This window comes from Aotus nancymaae, unplaced genomic scaffold (assembly GCF_030222135.1).
Source record: "Aotus nancymaae isolate 86718 unplaced genomic scaffold, 86718_ANA_hifiasm-v0.15.2.pri h1tg000028l, whole genome shotgun sequence".
Classification (NCBI taxonomy): domain Eukaryota; kingdom Metazoa; phylum Chordata; class Mammalia; order Primates; family Aotidae; genus Aotus; species Aotus nancymaae.
This window is the reverse complement of record NW_026988441.1, coordinates 12,431,041-12,453,937: the sequence shown is the minus strand read 5'-3', so window position 1 is coordinate 12,453,937 and position 22,897 is coordinate 12,431,041. Positions and strand designations below refer to the sequence as shown.

General features: G+C 48.6%; 1 protein-coding gene across 13 annotated transcripts in view; it reads right to left on the bottom strand.

Annotated features, from left to right (window-relative positions):
• POU2F2 (POU class 2 homeobox 2) overlaps positions 1 to 22,897 on the bottom strand; it is a 44,602-nt gene that overhangs the window by 12,928 nt on the left and 8,777 nt on the right. For 7 of the 13 annotated variants that reach the window (XM_064381255.1, XM_064381259.1, XM_064381260.1 and 4 more), the window contains exons 2-7: positions 22,107 to 22,172; positions 21,940 to 21,974; positions 21,725 to 21,781; positions 16,941 to 17,057; positions 439 to 544; positions 251 to 342 (exon numbers count right to left, since the gene is read on the bottom strand). In XM_064381255.1, coding sequence (XP_064237325.1) covers positions 251 to 342; positions 439 to 544; positions 16,941 to 17,057; positions 21,725 to 21,781; positions 21,940 to 21,974; positions 22,107 to 22,172 — 473 coding nt within the window. Of the gene's footprint in view, positions 1 to 250; positions 343 to 438; positions 545 to 16,419; positions 16,708 to 16,940; positions 17,124 to 21,724; positions 21,782 to 21,939; positions 21,975 to 22,106; positions 22,173 to 22,897 lie in introns of all 13 variants that reach the window. The other 6 variants (XM_064381253.1, XM_064381252.1, XM_064381251.1 and 3 more) reach the window with 3 other exon arrangements.

Here is a 22,897-nt window from a genome sequence, read left to right as displayed (position 1 = left end):
TATATTCTCAGAGGAGCCCATATACCTGAAAGGGTTAAGAACCACTCATCTGGGCCAGCTCCCCTCATTCTATAGAGGAAGAGGCTGACCCAGACAGGGTGAGAGGCTTGCCTGAGGTCTCATAGCAAATCACTGGCAGAGTGTGGCTGGGTCAAGTGGAGAGGGGACTCTCACCCCCTCACCCTCATTTACCCAGCTTTCATCAGGCTTGCTGCTGGCCTGGCCTGGTGTAGTCAGTGGACAGTCTCACCTGTGTGGGAAGCCCGGTCCGGGGCTGGGAGGTCAGAAGAGCTCCCTGGGTTTGCTGAGGTAGCTGGAATAGATTTGGTGTCGGTAGCAGGCCTGGAGAGACAAGGGGAAATGCACAGGGTGAGGGGAGGGGAAAGTGAGGAAGTTCTGTGGAGGTGTCAGGGAGGCCATCTGGGGTGGGGGCCTTACCTGGCTGGCTCTGCTGGGCCTGCGGCAGCAGGAACTGAGCAGGTGGCTGGAGGTGGTGGCCTGGCACAAGCACCAGCTGCTGGAGCTGGAGGAGCTGCTGTATGTCCTGGCAGGGAGAGGGGTGGACAGAAAGACAGCCTGAGTCCCAGCCGGGTTCCATCCTCTCTGCATCACCTGAACCCCGAGGGACTAAAATCAGGAAACTGCTCCACATGGCGATCTGGCACTGGGCAGTGAGGGATGCCACCCAGTCTCCGAACAGCATCCCTGAGCTAAAGGGCACCCAGAGGTTTCTCTCTGCTGTGGGGTACCAGAGGGTCCCAACTAGGCAGTCCTGGGAGGGCTCACTCTTTATTTACCTTTTCTTTCTTGATGAAGTATTTGCCTTGTCTTAACATTTCCACAGAACAAATAGAATCAGTTAAAAACCAGGCTGGGTGCGGTGACTCATGCCTGTAATCCCTGCACTTTGGGAGGCCAAGGCGGGCAGATCACCTGAGGCCAGGAGTTTAAGACCAGCCTTGCCAACATGGTGAAACCTCATCTCTACTAAAAATACAAAATTAGCTGGGTGTAGTGGTGCATGGCTGTAGTCCCAGCTACTCTGGAAGCTGAGGCAGGAGAATTGCTTGAACCCGGGAGGCAGTGGTTGCAGTGAGCTGAGATCAGACCCCTGCACTCCAACCTGGGTGACAGAGCGAGACTCTGTCTCAAAAAAATAAATAAAAAATAGGCTGGGCGCAGTGACTCAGGCTTGTAATCTCAGCACTTTAGGAGGCCAAGGCAGGGGGATCATCTGAGGTCAGGAGTTCGAGACCAGCCTGACCAACATGGAGAAACCCCCATCTCTATTAAAAATAAAAAATTAGCCCGGCTTGGTGGCACAGGCCTGTAATCTCAGCTACTTGGGAGGCTGAGGCAGAGAATTACTTGAACCTGGGAGGTGGAGGTTACAGTGAGCTGAGATTGCACCACTGCACTCCAGCCTGGGCAACATGAGCAAAACTCCATCTCAAAAAATAACAAATAAATAAATAAAAACAAATAAATAAAATTGTAAACCAGACCAGGTGTTTCCTCCCTTAAAAACATTCCCAAGGCAAATGATATCATGTCTGGAATTAGCTTTAAAATACTCCAGCAAATACTATAAATTAGTACAACCACTTTGGGAAGCTCTTCAGCACTGTTATAGGATGCACTGTGTCTCCCCCGCCACTTCCTGCCACCCCCCAAAGAGATACGTTGGAATCCTAACCCCCAGAACCTCAGAGATTAACCTTATTTGGAGATAGGGTCTTTGGCAGATGATCAAGTTAAAATGAGGTCATTAGGGTGGGCTCTAATCCTATATGACTGGTGTCTTAATAAAAAAGGCAAATTTGGACATAGACAAGGATAAAGGGAAGATGATGTGGAGAGACACAGGGAAAAGACAGTAACCTACAAGCCAAGGAGAGAGGCCTGGAACAGATCTCTCCATCACAGCCCTCAGAAGGGACAGATTCTTCCCTCACTGCTGACACTGTGATTTCTGACTTCCAGCCTCCAGAACTGTGAGGCAATACATTTCTCTCAAGTCACCCAGTTTGTGGTTCTTTGTTTTGGCAGCCCTAGCAAACTAATACAGGCGCTATCTAAGAAAGCTGAATATACACCTTCTTTATAACCCAGCAACTCCACTCCTGCGTATAACCCACCATAAATGTGTATGTGTTTACCACAAGACATGTACTACAATGTTCACGTGGACCATATGAAATATGCAGGACTTGAAGATAGCTCAAGTGCCCACAACAGTAGAATAGGTAAAGAAACTGCTTCAATGGAAGCTACAGCAATGAGAATGAGCAGTCCACAAGTCACAGTTACATGCCACAACATAGACTTCCCAAACATAATCAGTGAGAGAGCTAGTCTTCACAGAGAACAACCTGTACGATTCTAATGGTTGAAGTTTGGGGAGAAAAGACTGAAAAGGGACACCAGGGAGCTTCTGGGGGCTGGCCACATTGTTTCTAGATCTGGGTGCCAGTTCCATGGGAGTGCTCATAGCTGTATACCTATGATTTGTGCACTTTTATATATTTATTATATTTTAATAAAAATATGTTTTAAGAGTTGGGTGGGGGAGGTGCAAAAAAAATATGTTTTAAGACAGGGCCAGACAGAGTGGTGTGTGCCTATAATCCCAGCACCATGGGTGGTTGAGGCAGGAGGACTGCTTGAGGCCAAGAGTTCGATACCAGCCTGGGCAACATAGTGAGACCCCCCCCATCTCAAAAAAAAAAAAATCCTTGTTTGCATAGCAGTGAATAAAAAATAAAGTAAAATAAAAGGAAAAAAGCAGGATGAGGTAGGGAAAGAGGGAGAGGAAAAAAATCCAATCCCCCCACCAAAAATGAAGAGTTTAGATGAAATCCTATTTGCCAGTAGGACTGGCAAAATGTTGGTATCTACTGAGCTTGGTGAAGAGTATGTGGGGTTCTTGACATCATTCTCTCTACTTTTACATTTAAACATTTCCAAAAGAAAAAGCAAAACCGCCTTACAGACACAGTCCAATGGCTTCTCATAGCTCTCAACAACGCAAACAAAACCCCTCACCTTCCTACAGGTCCATTTATACTGAGGCCTGTGCTCATCTTCCTGCTCCCACTGCCCTCTCCCACCCTGGCTATGCTCCAGCCATTCATCCCTTCTTGTTTTTTTTTCCAAATGCACCAAGCTTCTTCCTGCCTCAGGGCCTTTACACGTGCTGTTCCCTCTACTGGGTAGTTCCACTTCTGACACTTATGCCTGGGTCCTAACACAAAGTCACCCTCTCAGAGGTGCCCTCTTTGACCATCCAATCTATACCAGCCCACCTCCTGGCTTCCCTTTATCAGCCCATTTCATCTCCCTCACAAGGCTTATCACCATCTCTAGGCATTGCTCTTCCTGTTTACCCATTCATGGCCTGCCCCTCTCACTGGAACGTCAGGACCATGAGAGCGTGATCTTGACTGTTTCAGTCACCACTATATCCTCAGCACCTAGAACAGCACCTGGCACCCAGTAGGTGTTCCATATAGATACATTAATAAACCAAGACTGATGCTTCATCATTTACTTGGCAAATTTTATGTAGAATTGAAACCTGTAACATGTTACTCACAATTTTTTCCTTCTGGGAAATTGTGGGTCTTGGCACATGGCCCTCAATTCTTCCCAATGCTATTGTTATTTCAAAGACCAATTTGATGTGCCAGGAAGTGAACAAACTGGGAAAATATATAAGCAATTCAACAAAAGGAGTTCATTCCTTTAATATACAGTGATTTTGAAAGTAACTATATAATTAAAAAAAGAAGAAGAAAAATAACGATTACAAATCCATAAGAAAAAAACTGACAACCCAGTAGTAATGTGGCTGACAGGTCTGGAGAGTGTTCAGTGAAATAAATGTGAACAACTCTAGATAGAAATACACTGAGATTCACTTGCAATAAGATAAACATGACTGCAGTTGCACTGAGATATCATTTTTACCTCTCAGATCACCAAAGATAAAAATAGTGTGTAATATTACATTGGAGAGTGTGGGAAAACACATATTCTTGTACATGCTGGTGAGAAGGTGATTTGGCAGTGTCTATCAAAATTACAATTGCACACAGCCTTCAACTCTGCCATTCCACTGCTAGAAATTTACCTATTCTCACACTTGTGTGCAAAATGACCTCTCTAGAAGGCTACTCCCAGCAGCAAGTGGCATTCCAGCAAAAGAGTAGAAGGTAGTTGAGCATGCAGCAAGAGAGGACAGGTTGAATGAATGAGAATAGAGCTCTACAATGGAATACTATGCAGTCATCAACAAGAATGATGAGTCACTTTGTATCCTGATATGGAACAATCTGCAGGATGCCCTGTTGAGTGGAAAGTTCAAGAGGCAGAACAGAGGGTATGATGATGCTACTGTTTTTGTGTAAAAAATAAAAGTATATTTCGATATTTGCTTGGGTATGCATAGTTGATGTCTGGAAAACTAAACCAGAAGGCCACATTACAAATCCATCCATACCTCTGGGATCTGAAACACGTACCTGGTCTGAGTAAATAAAATATCCCAGTGTCCCACCCCTACCCACCCAAAGTCACTGCTGATCAACATCCCTGCTTTTCCAACCATTTGACAGCTCAAAGCCATTCCCTGAACCCCTGGGGGTGCCTCTGCTTTTTCTGTGTATGGCAGTGGACTGGGTACTCCTGTGCTCCTGACCTTTCTCTTGCTGCTAATCATCTCAGAATCCAGCTTAAGGGGTTCTGAAGTCCTAGCACTCTATCCTGTGAAACCATGTCCACCCTGCCTTCCCTTTCCCAGCTACCCCAGCCCAATAACACCTCCGTGGTCACCTCCCTCCAGATGTGGATCAACTGTAAAGCGGGCAACACATATGCTTCAGGGCCCCCCATTTAGTGAACGCTTTTCAAGGTCCCATACCTAATTTTAGTTTCAAACGTTGTCTTTTTCTTTCAAAGGGACTCCAAGTTGCATAATCTTTCAGCCCCACAAAACGGGACCCGCCTGCCCTGTGCTGCACGTCTCCCAAGGCAATGCATTTGCTTATGAGTATTTTTCCTCTGCTAGACTGAAACTCTAGCGGGCCAGAGGCATGTCTTATTCTTCTTGTATCCCTAACCCATACTGGAGCCTGGTAAGCCCCCATTAAATGCCCACTGAATTGAGTCTAATGAATAAGACCAGAAATCAAGTCTTATTATCAGCATTTTTCTGATTTCCTATAACCCATAGCTTGTTGATTAAAGTATCTGTTAACTCCTGTTCCTCCCTAGCATAACTCTCAGTGAAAATTCCCCTTTCCTCCAGAAGCCTAAAGAGGTATCTGTAGGTTTCGTTCTGAATCAGCAGAGAGAGGAAATAATGGGGAAAGTGCATCCCAGTTTGCAGAAGGTCTCATGGTGAGAAAGTGTGATGAGAAATATTTAACCACATCCCTGTCCAGTTTCTCAGACCAGAGACTTAAGGGTCAGCCTTGATCCCACCTTCCCTTCCTCTCCCCATCCACCTAATCCATCTGCAAGTCCTCCCAGTTCCCTCTACATCTGTTCCTGTCCACGGTCACTGTCCTGGTCCAAACCACCATCCTTCTACCCTAGACCATCCATTCACCCCAAGCAGCCAGAGAGGGGTCTAAAACAATAGAGTTCTAAATTTTTTTGTGCCCTGAATTCTTCAGCATCTGAAAACAAAAACAAAAACAAAAACAAAAAAAACAAAGAAAAACTCTATCACCCTCCTCTCAGAGTTAAAAACATAAAACATAAGATATAAGATCTATCTTTCCTTCCTTCCTTCCTTCCTTCCTTCCTCTTTCTTCTCTCTCTCCTTTTTTTTTGAGATGAGATGGAGCATTGCTCTGTCACCCAGGCTGCAGTACGTGTACAGTGACTCAATCTCAGCTTCTAGGTTCAAGTGATTCTCCTACGTCAGTCTTCCAAGTAGCTAGGATTACAGGTGTGCCCACCATGCCCAGCTAATTTTTATATTTTTAGTAGAGATGGGGTTTTACCATGTTGGCTAGGCTGGCCTCTAACTCCTGACCTCAGGTGATCCACCCACCTTGTCCTCTCCAAGTGCTGGGGTTAAAGGTGTAAGCCACCACACCCAGCCAGATATATAGAATTTCAAATGAAATTGATCACATAGAATTACAGATATCATCACTAGGGACTCCAAAGGGAGGAAGAAGGGAAAGGGTTGAAAAACTTCCTACTGGGTACTATCAGGGTGATGGGAACAATTATGCCCCAAACCTCAGCATCGTGCAATATAAGCTTTGTAACATACCTGCACATATATCTCTGAATCTAAAATTAAAAAACTGTCTGGGCACAGTGGCTCATGTCTGTAATCTCAGCATTTTTGGAGGCTGAGATGAGAGAATCTTTTGAGCCAAGGAGTTTGAGACCAGCCTGGGTAAGATGGCAAGACCCTGTCTCTACAAGAAGAAGAAGAAAAGTTAGCTGGGCATGGTGGTGCATTCCTGTGGTCCCAGCTACTCAGGATGCTGAGGTAGGAGGACCCCTTGAACCCAGGAGTTTGAGGTGGCAGTGAGCTATGATCACACCATGGCACTGCAGCCTAGGCAACAAAGGGAGACACCCATCTCCAAAAAATAAAATAAAATAAAATAAAATAAAAATTAATTAAAATTTGGCAGGGTGTGGTGGCTCATTTCTGTAATCCCAGCACTTTGGGAGGCCAAGACAGGCAGATCACTTGATGCCAGGAGATTGAGACCAGCCTGGCCAACATGGTAAAACCCTGTCTCTACCAAAAAATACAGAAAAAATTAGTGTGGTGGCAGGTGCCTGTAGCTGCAGCTACTCAGGAGGCTAAGGAAGGAGAATCACTTGAACCCAGGAGGCAGAGGTTGCAGTGAGCTGAGATCGTGCCACTGCACTCCAGCTTGAGCAACAGAGTGAGGCTCTGTCTCAAAAAAATTAATTAATTAATTAAAATTAAAAGAAAATATAGTCATCAAACACTTTTTGAGTTGTCGTATAATAATTTATGGTTTTCTTTCTTAGCACATTAAGTAACAAGATCCAGCAGTAGATCTGATGACTACTGTACTTTCAAAGCAATGATGAGTAAAAACAGTATTTTGAGAGATCTGCAACAACTATAAGAGAATTTGAAAATCTGCATTCTCTTGGTGACAAAGTCTGAGTACTGCTAATACTGCTGTGGTCTGTTGTCTATATTCATGATAGAGGGACGTGCTACGGTTTGGTCAGAAGATAGTAAAAACTGAGATGTAATTTTTTTCTCATCCAAGTTCGTGGACACTGACTTCTATGCATAGACTCTTCTAGGGGTGGTCTGCGGACTCAAAGTCCCTGTTCTAAAACATATATCAAGCCACACAGCCTCCACTGACTTTCATCACATTTGTGGTACAATCCAGCTCCAAGCCATCTTGCCTCTCCTTCCTTGCCTCATATGACTCTCACTCTCTAACTCTGATCCAGCCCCACTGCTCTCCTTCCTGTTACTGAACCCACAAATAAGTTCCCACCTCAGTACCTTTGCTATACCTTTTCTAGATTTGCACAGAGCTAGTCCCTCCTCATTATTCAAGTCTCCATTAAATGTCCCCCCTCCTTGGAGAGGCCTTCTCTGGCCACACACTCTGATGAAGTCTTCCTTTTCTTTCAACGCTCTCTATTACATTCTTTTCTTTCCTTCATAGCAATTATCTGCTTCCTGCCTGTCTCCCCAACTACAGCAGGTGTCAGCTCCATGAGGGCACAGACTTGTCTACCTCATTCCTCACTATATCCTCACCCAGAAGAGCTCTTGGGCATGGTGATGTTCACTAAATATTTGCCGACTAAAGGAATGAAAGAAGGGGAGAAAGACAGTGGGGGCACGGTGGCTCACACCTGCAGTCCCAGCACTTTGGGAGGCTGAGGCAGGTGAATTGCTTGAGCCCAGAAATTCGAGAGCAGCCTGGGCAACATGATGGGGTCTCTACAAAAAATCCAGGCATGGTGAAATGTGCCTGTGGTCCCAGCTACTCGGGAGACTGAGGCAGGAGGATGGCCTGAGCCTGCAGTGAGCCATGGTCATGCCACTGCACTCCCGCCTGGGTGACACAGCAAGACCCTGTCTCAAAACAAAACAAAGAAGAAAAAAAAGAAAGGAGACAAGATAAGATTCTGGGTGAACAGAAAAGTAAGCTGGCTCAGAACTGGGGTAAGCCGGTAGGAGGTGCCATTTCTCCATCCTCTAGAGGTAGCATTGCCATCTGAAGCCACTTGGGGGCGTGTTATGTCCAAGTCAGACAGTGGAGAAGTTACAGTAAGTGGAGACAGGCCAGAGAAAAGACCCTGGCCAGCATATTTCGTGGATCTGCTACTCGGTCCCTGAGCTTTGAGGAAGCCTAGCACAGAGAGCTAGCATGCCCATGAAAGCTAAGAAAGGATGGTAACGATTTTTGCTCGTTGCTGTATTTTGATCACCCTCCCAGTGCAGGAGCCTCATAGGTGATCAATACATTTACAATGAATGAATGAGGTGAAACCTCAAGACAGACTGGCAGTACTCTGCCATAGCTGGGACTTTGGCCATGACTGGGGGCAGAAAGATTGATATGTGGATTATAGGATACATGGGTGAACTGCCCACTTTCCCATCTGGGCTCAGTTCCACCTGGTGGGGGAAGAGAAAGCCATGACAATGAACTTGAGGACGCTGGGCCCCAGAGCCAGGGGCGGCTGCAATGACCCAGATGCTGCACCTCACTCCAGTGCACAAGGCAGATGGCCTATCCCCCATGACCCCTCACACCCCCATTAGGGGCCTCCACACAAGCTCTGGCAGCCACCATGACATATCAGGGATGGCAAAGGAGTTGATATTCCTTTGCCATCTCTGATATGGCAAACTGTGACCAGTTCTGCACCTCCCCTCTCTAAGACAAGTTAAGTCCAGAGTAGGGGAGAACAGGAAAGAGTTAGGTCTGGGAACTATGTAAACTATATCGTGATAGATTGTGTTCAAAATGAGGAGGGGAGGATGGATGGGGAACAGGAAGATAGTCAACAAGCACAGAGTTTCAGTGAGATAACAGGAATACATTCTGGTGTTCTACTGCACAGCGACTAGTGTTAATAATGTACTGTATATTTCAAAACATCAAAGAGAGAGTTTTTTTGTTTGTTTGTTTGTTTTGACGGAGTCTCGTTCTGTTGCCAGACTGGAGTGCAGTGGCACGATCCTGGCTCACTGCAACCTCTGCCTCCTGGGTTCAAGCAGTTCTCCTGCCTCAGCTTCCCAAGTAGCTGGGACTATAGGCACACGCCACCATGCCCAGCTAATTTTTGCATATTTTAGTAGACACAGGGTTTCACCATGTTGGCCAGGATGGTCTTGATCTCTTGACCTTGTGATCCACCCGCCTTGGCCTTCCAAAGTGCTGGGATTACAGGCATGAGCCACTGCGCCCGGCCTTGTTTTTGTTTTTTAAGAGACAGGGTCTTGCTCCATCACCCAGGCTGGAGTGCAGTGCATGATTATAGCTCACTGCAGCCTTGAACTCCTGGGCTCAGGCCATCCTCCTGCTTCAGACTCCCGAGTAGCTGGGATTACAGTGAGCCACTGTGTCCAGCAAGGAGAATACTTCAAAATGATTTCACCATGAAGAAATGACAAATATTTGAGGTGATAAATATGCTAATTAGCCTGCTTTGATCATTCCACAATGTATACATGTATCAAAACATCATATGGTTCCCCATAAATATATACAATGATTATTTGTCAATTAAACATAAAATAATACTCAGCCAGGTGCAGTGACTCATGCCTATAATCTCTGTACTTTGGGAGGCTGAGGTGGGAGGATCATTTGAGGCGAGAAGGTCAAGACCAGCCTGGGCAACATTGTGAAACCCTGTCTCCACCGAAAAATTTGTCTTTTTACTTATCTAGGTATGATGGTGCATGCCTGTAGTCTCAGCTACTTGGGAGGCTGAGGTGGGAGGACTGCTTCAGCCAGGAGGTCGAGGTTGCAGCGAGTTATGATGGTGCCACTGCACCTCAGGTTGGGCAATAGAGCAAGACTCCAAAAAAAATAAATACATAAATTAAATAAAATAAAACTTAAAATTAAAATGAGGTCAGGCTTTCTGATACTCCAAGTAGTGTCAGTCTGTCTGGTGGTAGGACACTGCCTGGGAAGGCACTGGGCACCTGCCATGGAAGTCATCTGGGTGAAAATCCCCACCTGGCAATAACAGTGACAAGAAAACACCTAACCTAGGGGAAGTTAGACTAGGGGATGCAAGAGTCCCTTCCAGCTTAGAAACTTGGGGGTTTGAGCCCTCTCACCTGCTTCTTGCTGTGTGCCTGGGGGAAGCCACTTTCCTTCTGGGCCTCAGCCTCCTTAACTGTATAAGATGATGATGCAAGGTGTCAGAGAGAGATCTGGGCTTTGGAGCCCAGAAACCTGACTTTCCCTTACACCCCTCAGGCAGTTCCTTACCCTCTTTAAGTCTCAGTTTCCTTAGATGACACCACAATAAGTCTTACTTCATGGAGCTGTTAAAGCTGTTAAATGAGACAGTAAGTATAGAATGTTTAGCCTGATTCCTGTTCACTTAACTTGTCCTTCATAAATGGCAGTTATTATGACTGAGTCATTTCTCTCTCAGGGTCTCAGTTTTCTTAACTGTAAAATGGGGATAATAATGTCTAATTCTCCACTGGGTTGTTCTAAGTCCTGAGTAATATTATCTAGAAAGCATTTTGGAAATTACAACATACCCCTCAAAATGAGCATTTTCTACCATTGCCCACCTCATGTCACCACACTTGACCATAAGCTCTTAAGGGTGGGAACCCAACCTGGCTGAGTCCTTCCTTCCATCGGTCCAGCCATCCTCCTTCCTTCCCTTTCTTTTTTTCTTTCTTTTTTTGGAGACAGGGTCTCACTCTGTCACCCAGGCTGGAGTGCCATGATGCAATCATAGCTCACTGCCACCTTGACCTCCCATGCTCAAGCAATCCTCCTGCCTCAGCCTCTCAAGTAGTGTGGGACTATGGGTATGCATCACCACACCTGGTTAATTGTTTCTTTTTTTGTAGAGATGGGGTCTCGCTGTGTTGCCCAGGCTGGTCTTGAACTGGCCTCAAGCCATCCTCCTGCTTCGGCCTCCTAAAGTGTTGGAATTATAGCCCTGAGCCACTGTGCCTGGCCAAGTTCATTCTCTTCCTGACAACGAACAACTGCCAGCTCCTTCCCAGACACTCTGCTGAGCTTCAGCCTCAAATATGTATCTGCTTACTTGGTGTCCCCATGTGGATGATTAATAGACTCTTCAAACCCTAACATGTCCAAAATGAAACTGCTGGCTCCCTACCACAGCCTTCCAAAACATCCTGTTCCTCCCGTTTTCCCCAACTCAGGAAACCATGTCATCACCACCCAGCTGCTGAAGCCAAAATCCTAGGAGTCATCCTTGACCTATACAATCAATACAAAATAGCAACCAGGACCCCCATCCTCACCCTCCGGGCTCAAGCCACCCTCATGTCTCATCTGTATACCTTCAAGGACTTCCTACTGGGTTCTCGTTTCTAATTCTATCCCCTGCAGTCCATTCTATGATTAGTACAGTCACTCCACTAGGGGAAGCTCTAAAGATGGGGGTGGGGCGGAGGAGGTGGCCATTCTCTAGTGTGGGTTCTTCTCTGGACCCCCAGTGGTTGGTCCTGTGACATGGAGCCCAAGAAGTTGTAGAGACTGGGGCAGAACACCACAAATGGAGAACCATTCAACAGGGAGAAAAAATGCCTACATATGGACTTCATGTCACATCATGCTACCTTATGCTAAAATTCCAAGACAGATGGGCAACAGCAGATCCCAACCAAGGAGCCAGTGGGAGTGAATGGCATGCCTGGGCCAGGCTCTTGGACTCCAAGGCCCTGTGTATGCACTGACCACACACCTCCAGGTGGGCAGTTTTGATTGGCCTGGTACCCACTGCCCCTTCAACTTCTTCAAGCAACAGAACCCATCTCTTTGGGGGTTACACTTTCCCACCCTCAAATCATGAGGACCAGGGAGGGCTGACCTTGCCTTCTCTGGGGTTGAGGGCAAGGACTCAAACCTAGCCAGGGGACACGTTTTTGTTTGTTTGTTTTTGAGACAGAGTCTCACTCTGTTGCCCAGGCCAGAGTGCAGTGGCACAATCTTGCTCACTGCAGCTTCCACCTCCTGGGTTCAAGCAATTCTCTTGCCTCAGCCACCTGAGTAGCTAGGATTACATGTGCCTACCACCATGCCCGGCTAATTTTTGTATTTTTAGTAAAGACAGGGTTTCCCCATGTTGGTCAGACTCGTCTTAAACTCCTGATCTCAAGTGATCTGCCCACCTCTGCCTCCCAGAGTGCTGGGATTACAGGCGTGAGCCACCCTACCTGGCCCAGGGGATGCATTTTATCTCCCTGGGTAGGGTAGCTACAAGTCTGGAAATGCTGACACCCATTTTGCCTGCCCTGTAATGAAACAGGGAGACAGACCCATGGAGCTGGGCCTGGTATTTCAGGCCAGGCCTTTTCAATTATCTGAGCCAAATACTCCTGAGTCTTGTTCAGCTACCTGGACTTGAGCTTTGGCTCCTCCCTCCCAGCTCATCCTTCCCTATTTGTGCCTCCACAGCTGGCCTTGCTTTCTCACTTTGCACTTGCCATTCCCACGGCCTGGAAGCCCTTTCCCAGCAAACTCCTCCCCATGCCCCTGAGTCTTTCCGAAAGCCTGGACAGATGTGGGTCCTGATTCTCTCAGACACACATCCATTTCTTTCCCACATTCCCATCACACTCAGTAGGCTTCTTTGGGAAACTTTCATTTGCTAGGTCCTAGCAGCCTAAAAGATTTTGTCAAGATTTTTGCCATGGTCCTATTAGGAAAATACCAATTTCCCCCCCTACTCTCCAATACAAAATGATGTTTTAACTGTTAATCCAAGTTTTCCACCAATGCCTACCCCTACGCCACACATTCTAAAATACTTCCCTGGAGAGATATCTTCCCTATCCTTGATTGAAAATCTGCTGCAAAACATCCCTCATCGATTCAGTAAACATCCACCCCCTCAGTAGAAGGCATCACACTGAGCAATGGACAGACAAATTGTAAAACTGTATTATAATTGCCCCTTCATCTGTACAAGCTAGAAGATTGCAGGGAAGGATCCTGCCAAACGGTTTAACTGGCATTTCTTTGGAAGCTGACATCAGAGGGATGGAAGGGGGACTTTTTCTTGTATTTTATACAATTTTAAAGGGATAGCATTTATGAGTGTTTTTGACTGTCTTCTCTGGGCTTCTTAGTATCTTCCAAGTCAAACATTTCTTAGTAGCTCACTGATGTGCTTGTTCCACTTCAGGAAAGGGAGCCCCTCAGGGGCAAGGATGGCTGTGACTCATTCCTAAGTCTTCAGCTTCCTGCCATGGCCCAACACATAGGAGGCCAGGAAATGTTTGTGAAATGACTGCAGGAACAGAGCTGACCAGGCACAAGAAGTGGACTTGGGAGTGAAGGGCATGAGATGTGGGCTGGGGAGAGCCATCCAAGTTGAGGAGCAGGGGAGGGCTAGAGCAGTGGGCAGGTAAGTCAGGAAGAGCTGGTCCCTCTGCAGCCTGGGTCCAGCATGGTTCCCATAGGAGGTGTTGTTGTAGAAATCATGTCAAAGAGCAACTCAGTTTGTGAGAAAGAATTTCCAGAAAACAAACTTGGCCCAGCTTTGCACTTGTTGTGGACAAAAAAGGAAAGACCAGAGCTGAGAGAAGCTGGGGAGGGAGGAGTGAAAGAAAAGGACTTGGCAGAGAGGGTTTTAAGGAGACCTTAACAATCCGGGCCTGGGCTGGACGGCAGGTGGTAGAGGCTCAGCCTGCTGCTGCTGGGTCCCTGCGGAGCTGGGGAGGTGACTCTAGGAGTGTGTAGACAGGAATGTCTGCTGCTCACAGAGGTGGTGGCCTGGTGGGGTCTGCGCTAGGCTGCCCTGTTCCACCTTCTATCCTCTAGTCTTCGTTCCTTCAACTGATATTTCCTCAGGTATATTCAGGCACAGCTGGAGGGAAGGAAGTCATCATGACTTCCTAGAGGTATGGACTCCTGGGCTGGGGCTTAGATGAAGAGGAACTGTCCAGGTAAAGGAACAGAACAGACTTCCAGGGAAAAGAGAACAATAGCAGGGCTACTGAGATGCGAAAAAGCCCAGCCCCAGTGAGGAGCCCCAAGCCCTTGGCATTGCTCAGTAAAGGGCCGTCTATGCTACGAGGCAAATGGAACACCTGCTGCTGGAGTCTCTGGTGACCAGGGTGGGAGGGGCTAGAAACCATGTTCCGTGAAGAACAGCTAAAAGCAGCAGCCACAGATTATGTAGTTAGAGCCCTGGACTTCCAGGCTGCTCTGCCACTCCTGCTCACAGCATGATCTGGGGCAGGTCACTTGCCCCTCGGTGCCTCGGCTGTGGGGAGGATTCATGGGTGCAAAGAGGCCATCACTGGCAGGTGCCTGGAACAAAGGCAGCACCCAACAGACTAAGTTACTGTTACTGTGGAGAGCCAGGTATTGAAAGGCTACGTCTGGGCCAGGTACTGTGGCTCGTGCCTATAATCTCAGCACTTTGAGAGGCCAAAGCAGGCAGATCGCTTGAGCTCAGGAGTTCAAGATTGGCCTGGGCAATATGGCAAAGCCCCGTCTCTATAAAAAATATATATACATATAAAAAATTAGCTGGATGTGGTAGCATGCACTTGTAGTCCAAGCTACTTGAAAGGCTGAGGCGGGAGGATCATTTGAGTCCAAAAAGGTTGAGGCTGCCATAATCATGCCACTGCACTCCAGCCTGGGTAACAAAGCAAGACTCCATCTCAAAAAAAAAAAGGCTACATCTGCAAGAGCCATCACAGAGCAGTAGGTCCAGTTTACAGAGTGTCTTCACAGAACCAGGCCCAGTGTAAGTAAGCTCTAAGGAGGCAGGTATCAGTTGAGTGTTAAGGAAAGTCCCAAATGGGAGCATTGGTCAATAATGAAATGGGCCTGTCTGGGGTAGTGAACTGTATCAAGGGAACAGCCTCACCAGGGCTGGACAGCTCCCTGCGTGGACAGCACCTGCTATCTAAGGTTCTGTGGAAGGGGGTGGACGAAGTGAGAGAACAGCTTTTTATAGAGCAGTCACTAAAGGAAATGCTAGGCTAAGGCAAGTTAAACAGGTAGCTTTGCTGTAGGGCTTCCCAGGACCTTCACTGCCCTGAAACTTTGCCACAACTCTAATGCTTATGGAAACCAGAGAGACAACATGAATGGGTGATGTGGGAAGGGGTGGATGGGAGTGGGCTGGGAGAAAGCTGCCCTTTGGAAGAGGAAGCCTACTCAGCTCCGACTCTGCTCCCCTCAATGTCCTTAAGGGAACTCTGTTGGCCACTGTTACAGGTTAAACTGTGTCCCCAAAAAGATATGCGGAACTCCTCACTCCTGGTACCTGTAAATGTGACCTTATTTGGAAATAGGGTTGCAGCTGTAATCGAGTTAAAATGAGGTCATCGGGGTGGGCCCTAATCTAATGACCAGTGTCCCTACAAGAAAGAAAAATTTGAATACAGAGACAGATGCACACAGAGAGAAGATGACCATGTGACAATGGAGGAGGCAGAGATTGGAGTGAGCCATCTACTAAGCCACCGAACACCAAGAATTGACAGCACCATTGGAACCCAGGGAGGCAAAGAGGGATTCTCCCTGGGAGCCTTCAAAGAGAGCACGGCCCTGCCAACACCTTGAGTTTGGACCTGTGGTCAGAGACAATATGTTTCTGTTGTCTTAAGCCACCCAGTTTGTGGCATTTTGTTATGGTAGCCCTAGGAATCTGAGACAGCCACTAATTCATGATGAACTATGGACCAGCAAGCTCCAGAGGGAGAGGATGCAGAACCTCTTAACTCATAGATCATGGGCCCCTTTTTGAAAGAGCATGTTGTTGGATGAGCCGGGGACACAATGAAGGTAGGGCACTCGTTCTTATTTTCAATCTTTTGTTTTGTACCCACATGGTACCATTCACAGAGGTGACTCCTGGTTTCCTTACCTGTAAATTGAGGACAACAATCTCAATCTCCCAGGAAGCTGTGAACTCCCAGCAAGATGCATAGCAAGCACTACCCCTGACACGCCACCAGAGGGAGGATTATTATGTGGGATATTCCTCCCTGTGAGCCTCACTCTACCCCTCTGTAAGATGGGACAGCAACATCTCCCAAGGCTTCCCAGGGTTGCTAGGAACTGGCATGTGGCTAGGGGTCAGAATGGTCTATGTGAACCAGTCAGCTCCTTCCTGCACACTCACTGCTTCTGCATGTCCTTCCCTGCAGGGAGCCAGGTCCCCAGTGGCTGCCCTTACCTGTGCTGTGAGCTGGATCGGTTGGGACAAGGTGAGCTGTGGGGTCCCAGAGGGCTGGCTGGCAGGCTGTGGTGGTGGCAGGTCACCCCCCCCAGAGGAGGCTGGGGGCTGTGAGGTCGAGGAGGAGGCAGAAGAGGAGGAGGAGGAAATGGAGGAAGAGGCGGAGGCGGCGGCGGCAGCGGCGTTAGCGGCAGCCGCGGCACTGGACTGCTGCACGGCGGCGGCCAGGAGCTGGGCCTGGGCTTGCTGCAGGAGGAGCTGCTGCTGGGCTGGCATCAGCGCCGTGAGCTGTGGGGCAGCGGGGTCAGCGGGAGCCGGAGCAGGGGGTTAGAGAGGAGCAGAGAAGGCAGAGAGGGATTAGTGCCTAAGCCAAGCAAGTGAGGGGACAAGACCTCCTGGAGGACAGAGGTAGGTGTGCGAGAGTGACCATGGCCTCGGTGGAACAGTTCATCCACTAGCCCTGTAACAGATGAGGGGTGGCTGGTTTGTGCCCTTGTCCCCATCCTTCCTTGAGTACTTACCCCAGCTAGCTGGCTGCCCGTCAACATGAGTTGGGCCTGGGGCAGATGAGGCTGGGCCGGCTGGTGGGGCAGAGGTGCTGCTGGGGCTGAATCACTACTGGGGTCTTCAGCCTTGATCTGGGGAGGAGAGAGGCAGGGTCCGGGACCCCAGAATGTTAAGTGGAGGCCAGAGAGAATGCCCACCTGTGAACCAAAAAGAGGGCATGAGTGTGGCAATGGCAACCAGACTGGCACAGGAGGAACAGACTGGGGTGTGAACATGAGGCTGCAGCTCATGGTCCTGCACTGACCATTGGGAGATTCAAACCACTCCTCTGGCCTCAGTTTCCTCATTAATCAGATAGTGCTAACACAACACCTGCACCCAAACTCCCTACAGGAGAAGTCTCCTTTGCAGAGTGCTTTCTCCCTCCTGAGAGTCAGTTTCCCTGTCTGTAAAATGTAAAATAGTGGCCAGGCATGGTGGCTCACACCTGTAAGCTTAGCACTTTGGGAGGCCGAGGTGGGTGGATCACTTGAGGTCAGGAGCTCAAAACCAGCCTGGCCAAAATGGTGAAACCCCGTCCCTTAAAAAAAAAAAGGAAAATAGTTGCACTGAGCATCTGGGAGGTCAAATAAAGGGTTCTGGATCCCACACTCTTCATCTGTATCACACAGAGGTACCTCTCTCTCTCTCTCTCTGTTGCCCAAGCTGGAGCACAGTGGCATGATCACAGCTCACTGAAGCTTCTACCTCCCAGGATCAAGCAATCCTCCCACCTCAGCCTCTGAGTATCAGGGACTACAGGTGCCCACCACCACACCTGGCTAATTTTTTAAATTTTCTGTAGAGACAGGGTATCACTATGTTGCCCAGGCTGGCCTTGAACTGCTGGATTCAAGCGATCCTCCTGCCTTGGCCTCCCAAAATGCTAGGATTACAGGCATAAGCCACTGCACCTAGCCAGGTGCATCTCTTATTTGTCCAATGAAGTAATACCTGGTTGGAAGGAAAGGTTTTCAGGTACTAAGAAAAACCACCACCTTGGAACCTGGGCTACAAACTCAGATGCTTACAGAAATGGGCACAAATGTGTGATAGGAGCAGGGCTGGATGGAGGTTGACTGGAGAGAGCGCTGCCTGAGTAGAAGTCCTATCCAGCTCCTACTCGGCTCCTGCTGGCCACTCTCTTCAAAATCTAGAACAAAAATACTGGCAGAATAAGCAAGGCACAATATTTGTCCTGCACTGTGGACAAGCCAGATGTGGCCCAGGAACTGCCAGGCTTCAGCCTCCGCCCCTGAGTTCTGCCAAGCCTCTCTGTGTCTCTCTGAAGACGATATGGACACATCTTGTACCATACACACAGAACAGACCACCATAGAGCCACCTTGGCCTCCTCTGCTCCTAGGTGAAAAGCCAGACAGCAGCAGTTGTTGCTGAAAGGCCTGTTGGATGAAGCATACACAGTGGTGGGAGAAGGCATGGCCTGATGGATCACACACCCTCAGTTCTAGAGTGGACAATGGGATCATCCTTCAGCCTGATATCCCAACACCATTTTGTAAAAGGACTCAGAGAGGGAAAGCAACTTATGCAAAATGATACAGCGTATTGGCAGAGGGGGTGATAGTTGGAACGTGGACAGAGACAAACAGAGGTCAAGGAAAGGCCAAATAGTAGACAGTGAGTGGCATGTCCCAAATTATGGAACATAAGTATTAGAAAGTTTAAGAGCTACAGAGGCCAGGTGTGGTGGCTCATGCCTATAATCCCAGCCCTTTGGAAGGCTGAGGCAGGAGGATTGCTTGAGGCTAGGAATTTGAGATTAGCCTGGGCAACAGAGTGAGATGCTGTCTCTACCAAAAAAAAAAAAAAAAAAAGACAGAGAGAGAAGTTTAAAAAAAAAATGTGCTACAGAGATGCAGCATGAAATGACACTGAGTATGAGAAGTGAGGGTAGTGGTTGTCCCTAGCAGGGGCATTAAGGGCCTCTGGAAGGCTGGTCGTGCTCTGTTTCTTGATCTGATGCTGGTGACACGAGTGTGCTCAGTTTCTGAAAGTTCACAGAGTCATACATTGAAGACCTATGTCTGTTTTTAACGTGTATCATATATATATATATATATATATATATATATATATATATATTTTTTTTTTTTTTTTTTGAGACAGAGTCTCACTCTGTCGCCCAGGCTAGAGTGCAGCCAAGGATGCAGTAGCTCACGCCTGTAATCCCAGCACTTTGGGAGGCCGAGGCAAGCGGATCACTTAAGTTTAGGAGTTCGAGACCAGACTGACCAATATGGTGAAACCTCCTCATCTCTACTAAAAAATAAAGTAGCTGGGCATGGTGATGCACACCTGTAGTCCCAGCTACTAGGGAGGCTGAGGCAGGAAAATCGCTTGAACCCAAGAGGTGGAGAGTGCAGTGAGCCAAGATCGCACCATTATACTCCAGCCTGGGTGACAGAGTGAGACTCTGTCTCAGAAAAAAAAAAAAGTTTCTAAAAAATAATGTTGAATGCCATGGTGAGCACACTATTCCGTTTTCAGTGGTTTTTCATTGTTTCTGGTTGTCTTACAGTCTCTGATTGGTGCTTGGGTATCTTTAACATCTCTCCAATATGAGCTAATCTCTACTTTTATTTTAATTTAATTTTATTTTTTTGAGACAGGGTCTCACTCTGTCACCCAAGGCTCACTGCAGCCGTGACTTCCCAGACTCAAGCGATCCTTCTGCCTCAGTCCCCCAAGAACCTGGGACTATAGGCATGCATACCCAGCTAATTTTTGTATTTTTTGTAGAGACAGGGTCTCACTACATTGCCTAGGCTGGTCTTGAACTCCTGGGCTCAATCGATCCACCCACCTTGGCCTCCCAAAGTGCTAGGACTACAGGCTTGAGACACTGCACCTGGCCTAATCTCCTTTTTTTTTTTTTTTTTTTTTTTTTTTTTTGAGATGGAGTCTCACTCTGTTGCCCAGGCTGGAGTACAGTGGCATAATCTCAACACACTGCAACCTCTGCCTCCTGGGTACATGCAATTCTCCTGCCTCAGCCTCCTGAGTAGATGGGATTACAGGTATCGTGCCCGACTAATTTTTGTATTTTTAGAAGAAACAAGGTTTCACCATGTTGGCCAGGCTGTTAACCAGGCAGGCTCCTGACCTCAGGTGATCCGCCTGCCTCAGCCTCCCAAAGTGTGTTGGGATTACAGGCATGAGCCACCGCCCCCAGCCCTAATCTCCTCTTTTAAGAAGAAGGCCTCTGAAGTTTACACCCTTCAGCACACAAGAGACTCTGGGTAAATTTTAATAATCATCGTATTTATTTCCATGGCAAGTGATTCTGGTTTTCCATTTGTGAAATTTCCATTTAAAAAACATTTATTTAAGCTGTCAAAAAGCAAGCCATTTCATGAGTTGGTAATTGTTGAAGCTGACTGATGGGTATCTGGGGGGTTATTTTCATTATACCCTTTTCTCTATTTCTGTATCCACTTCACATTTTCCATAACAAGGTGTTTTTTAAAAATTGAGCCAATTAACAAAATTATTATGTAAATAGTTGCACACTGTGGTCTCATGCCTGAGACTGTGACAGGAGCACATGAATCACTTCAGTTAGGGAAAGGCTGACAGAAGAGATGGAGAGAAGTTGAGAGGCAAAGGCGAGAGAAACAGGGTGAGTTGTGGACTGAGCCCGAGGCCAGGAAGGAGAGGAAGAAACCTTAATTCCTTTGGTCCCACTGGCATCCCCAAAAGAAGGAAGCCTGCTGCCAGTTTGAGAACAGACTGCAAAGATCTGATTCAAATGAGGACAAAGTGGGGGCAATGGATACATGCTGTACTCCGAGGGCTAAGGCAAGAGCTAAACCTGCCATCAGAGGGTCATGGAGGTCAAGATCAAGAGCCTGTCTCCCCTGGACCCCGTATAAAGCGCTCAGCACAGAAGCAGGACATCTGCTCGCAAAGCACTTTTGTCCTCTCCTCCCACAGTGGCATGGGGGTACACGAGACATGGAGGTAACCACAGAGGCCATTCCATCTGACTATCCCCTCCCCCCGACCAATGATAGAGAAGAGGAAACTGAGAAGCCCAGAGAGGGGAAGTGACTTTCCCATGGTCACAAAGCAAATCTGTAGCAGGGTAGGGAGCAGTTCCCAGCTTCCTAGCCCATCCCTCAGCCACCGCTGGTCAGGGTCTGGAGTCCTGCTCACACCTTCTCTGCCTCCACCTCCAGTGCTACATTCAAGCCTCTGGACCTGCCTGGTACCCCTGACCAGGCTAAAGGGTGAAGACTTGGGCCCAAGCAACCCCAAGAAGCCCAGAATGCCAGGCACAGGGCCCCATCTGGATGTGGAATTTGCACTGACTGGCTGCTTCCGGCCTCCCTGACATCCTCTCCTCCTGCATCCCTAAAGCTATCCTCAACTGGTGCCAACTCCCACCCCCACCTCAGTTGGCAGATAAATGTGTGTATTGGGGGACAGGGGGTGGTGCCGGCCCCTGTTGGGTCAGGGAAGTTGGGATGGGGGCGGGCCTTTGGCTTCCTGTTGTTCATCACCCTGGGGCTCTGGGGGGGATTTCCCTGGCCACCCCCACCCCCTAGGGAAGGGGAAGGAGCCTGGGTGAGTCACAGACCTGGGGTGGGAGCCCAAGAGTGAGAAGGGGTGGGAGGAACCTCATTACCAAGGTACCAAGGCTCAGTGCTCTCTCAGGCCTTGGACTGAGGCAGGCCTTCTGAGGTCCCTCTCCCCAGTGCTGCCTGCTTCCCTGGCTGTTCCGACAGTTGCTTACCTTTGTGCTGGGGCCAGTTGGGGACACAGAGAATGGGGAGGTCTTATTCTGGGGGTTCTGCAAAGAGAAAGTAGGGGCAGGGGGATGGAATAGTGCAGTGGAGCAGCTTCTGACCACCCCCCTCCCTGCCCTCCTGGTCCAGGCAGCACAGAGCCCCCTCTGCACCCCCTCCCCATTTCTTCCCACCCCCTCCCACTTATCCACTCCCTCCTGACCTGATGATTAGTGTCTGGTCCATTTCTTTCAGTGTCTGCAAAGAGAGGGAAAGGATGTGTTGTCAACAGGCACTCCCACCACACCTGACCCCTCCCAACCCTCTTCCCATCTGCCCCACTTCCCTTGCCCACGGTGACTCCTGCCCCCCTGCTCCCTGCCCACCCACCTGTGTGCTCTGATGGGGAGTCCAGACCTTGCTTCTCGGCCTCCAGGGGCTTAGACATTCTTATTTCTGGGGACAGAGGAGGAATGGAAGTGGAGTGAAGGAGGGGAAGCCAGTAGGGCTCTCGGAACCCTGTTCCACCACACCCCCCACGCCTTTCCCCCAGATTCCCCCCTTACCCCCAACCACCTTGGAAGCATCTCTTCCCGAGAGACATGTCCTCCATTCCAGGCCTCTGACCTCCTCTGGCAGGACAAGACACGGCCCTCAGGCGTTGGGGGATCTTGCCTTATCCTTTTACCCCTCCAGAAAGTGGCACAGGGGTGTCAACCACAGTGCAGCACAGGGTAGGGCAGGAGGTGGAAGGTGGTCATGAGAAGGTATCAGCTGCCCAGGAGGAGGCTGGTGATGTCCAAAAGGAGCAAGAGCAGCCTTGGGCCTCCTCCTCAGGCGAGCCACCCAGGCTCCCGTCCTGCCCCACCAGGTTTCGGGTGAGACATGTTTTCCACTCTGAGAGGGGCCTCGGAGATGTGATGGGGCTGCAGCGTTCCCAAAAGAGGCAGTTGTCAGATCTCTGAGTGTGATTCAGCCGCCCTCTGGCCCTCTCCCCAGCCCACCACTTTCCCCGTCCACATCTCACTCCCACCAGGCCTTCCTTCTTACGTTTAGCACACAAGCCTAGCAGCCCCACCCTGATCCTCTGTAACCTCAGCTCAATCCAGCTCTACCCCTGAGCTTGTCCTCCAATCTAAACCTGACCTAGGACTTCAGGCTTGAACCCCAGCTGCAGCCTC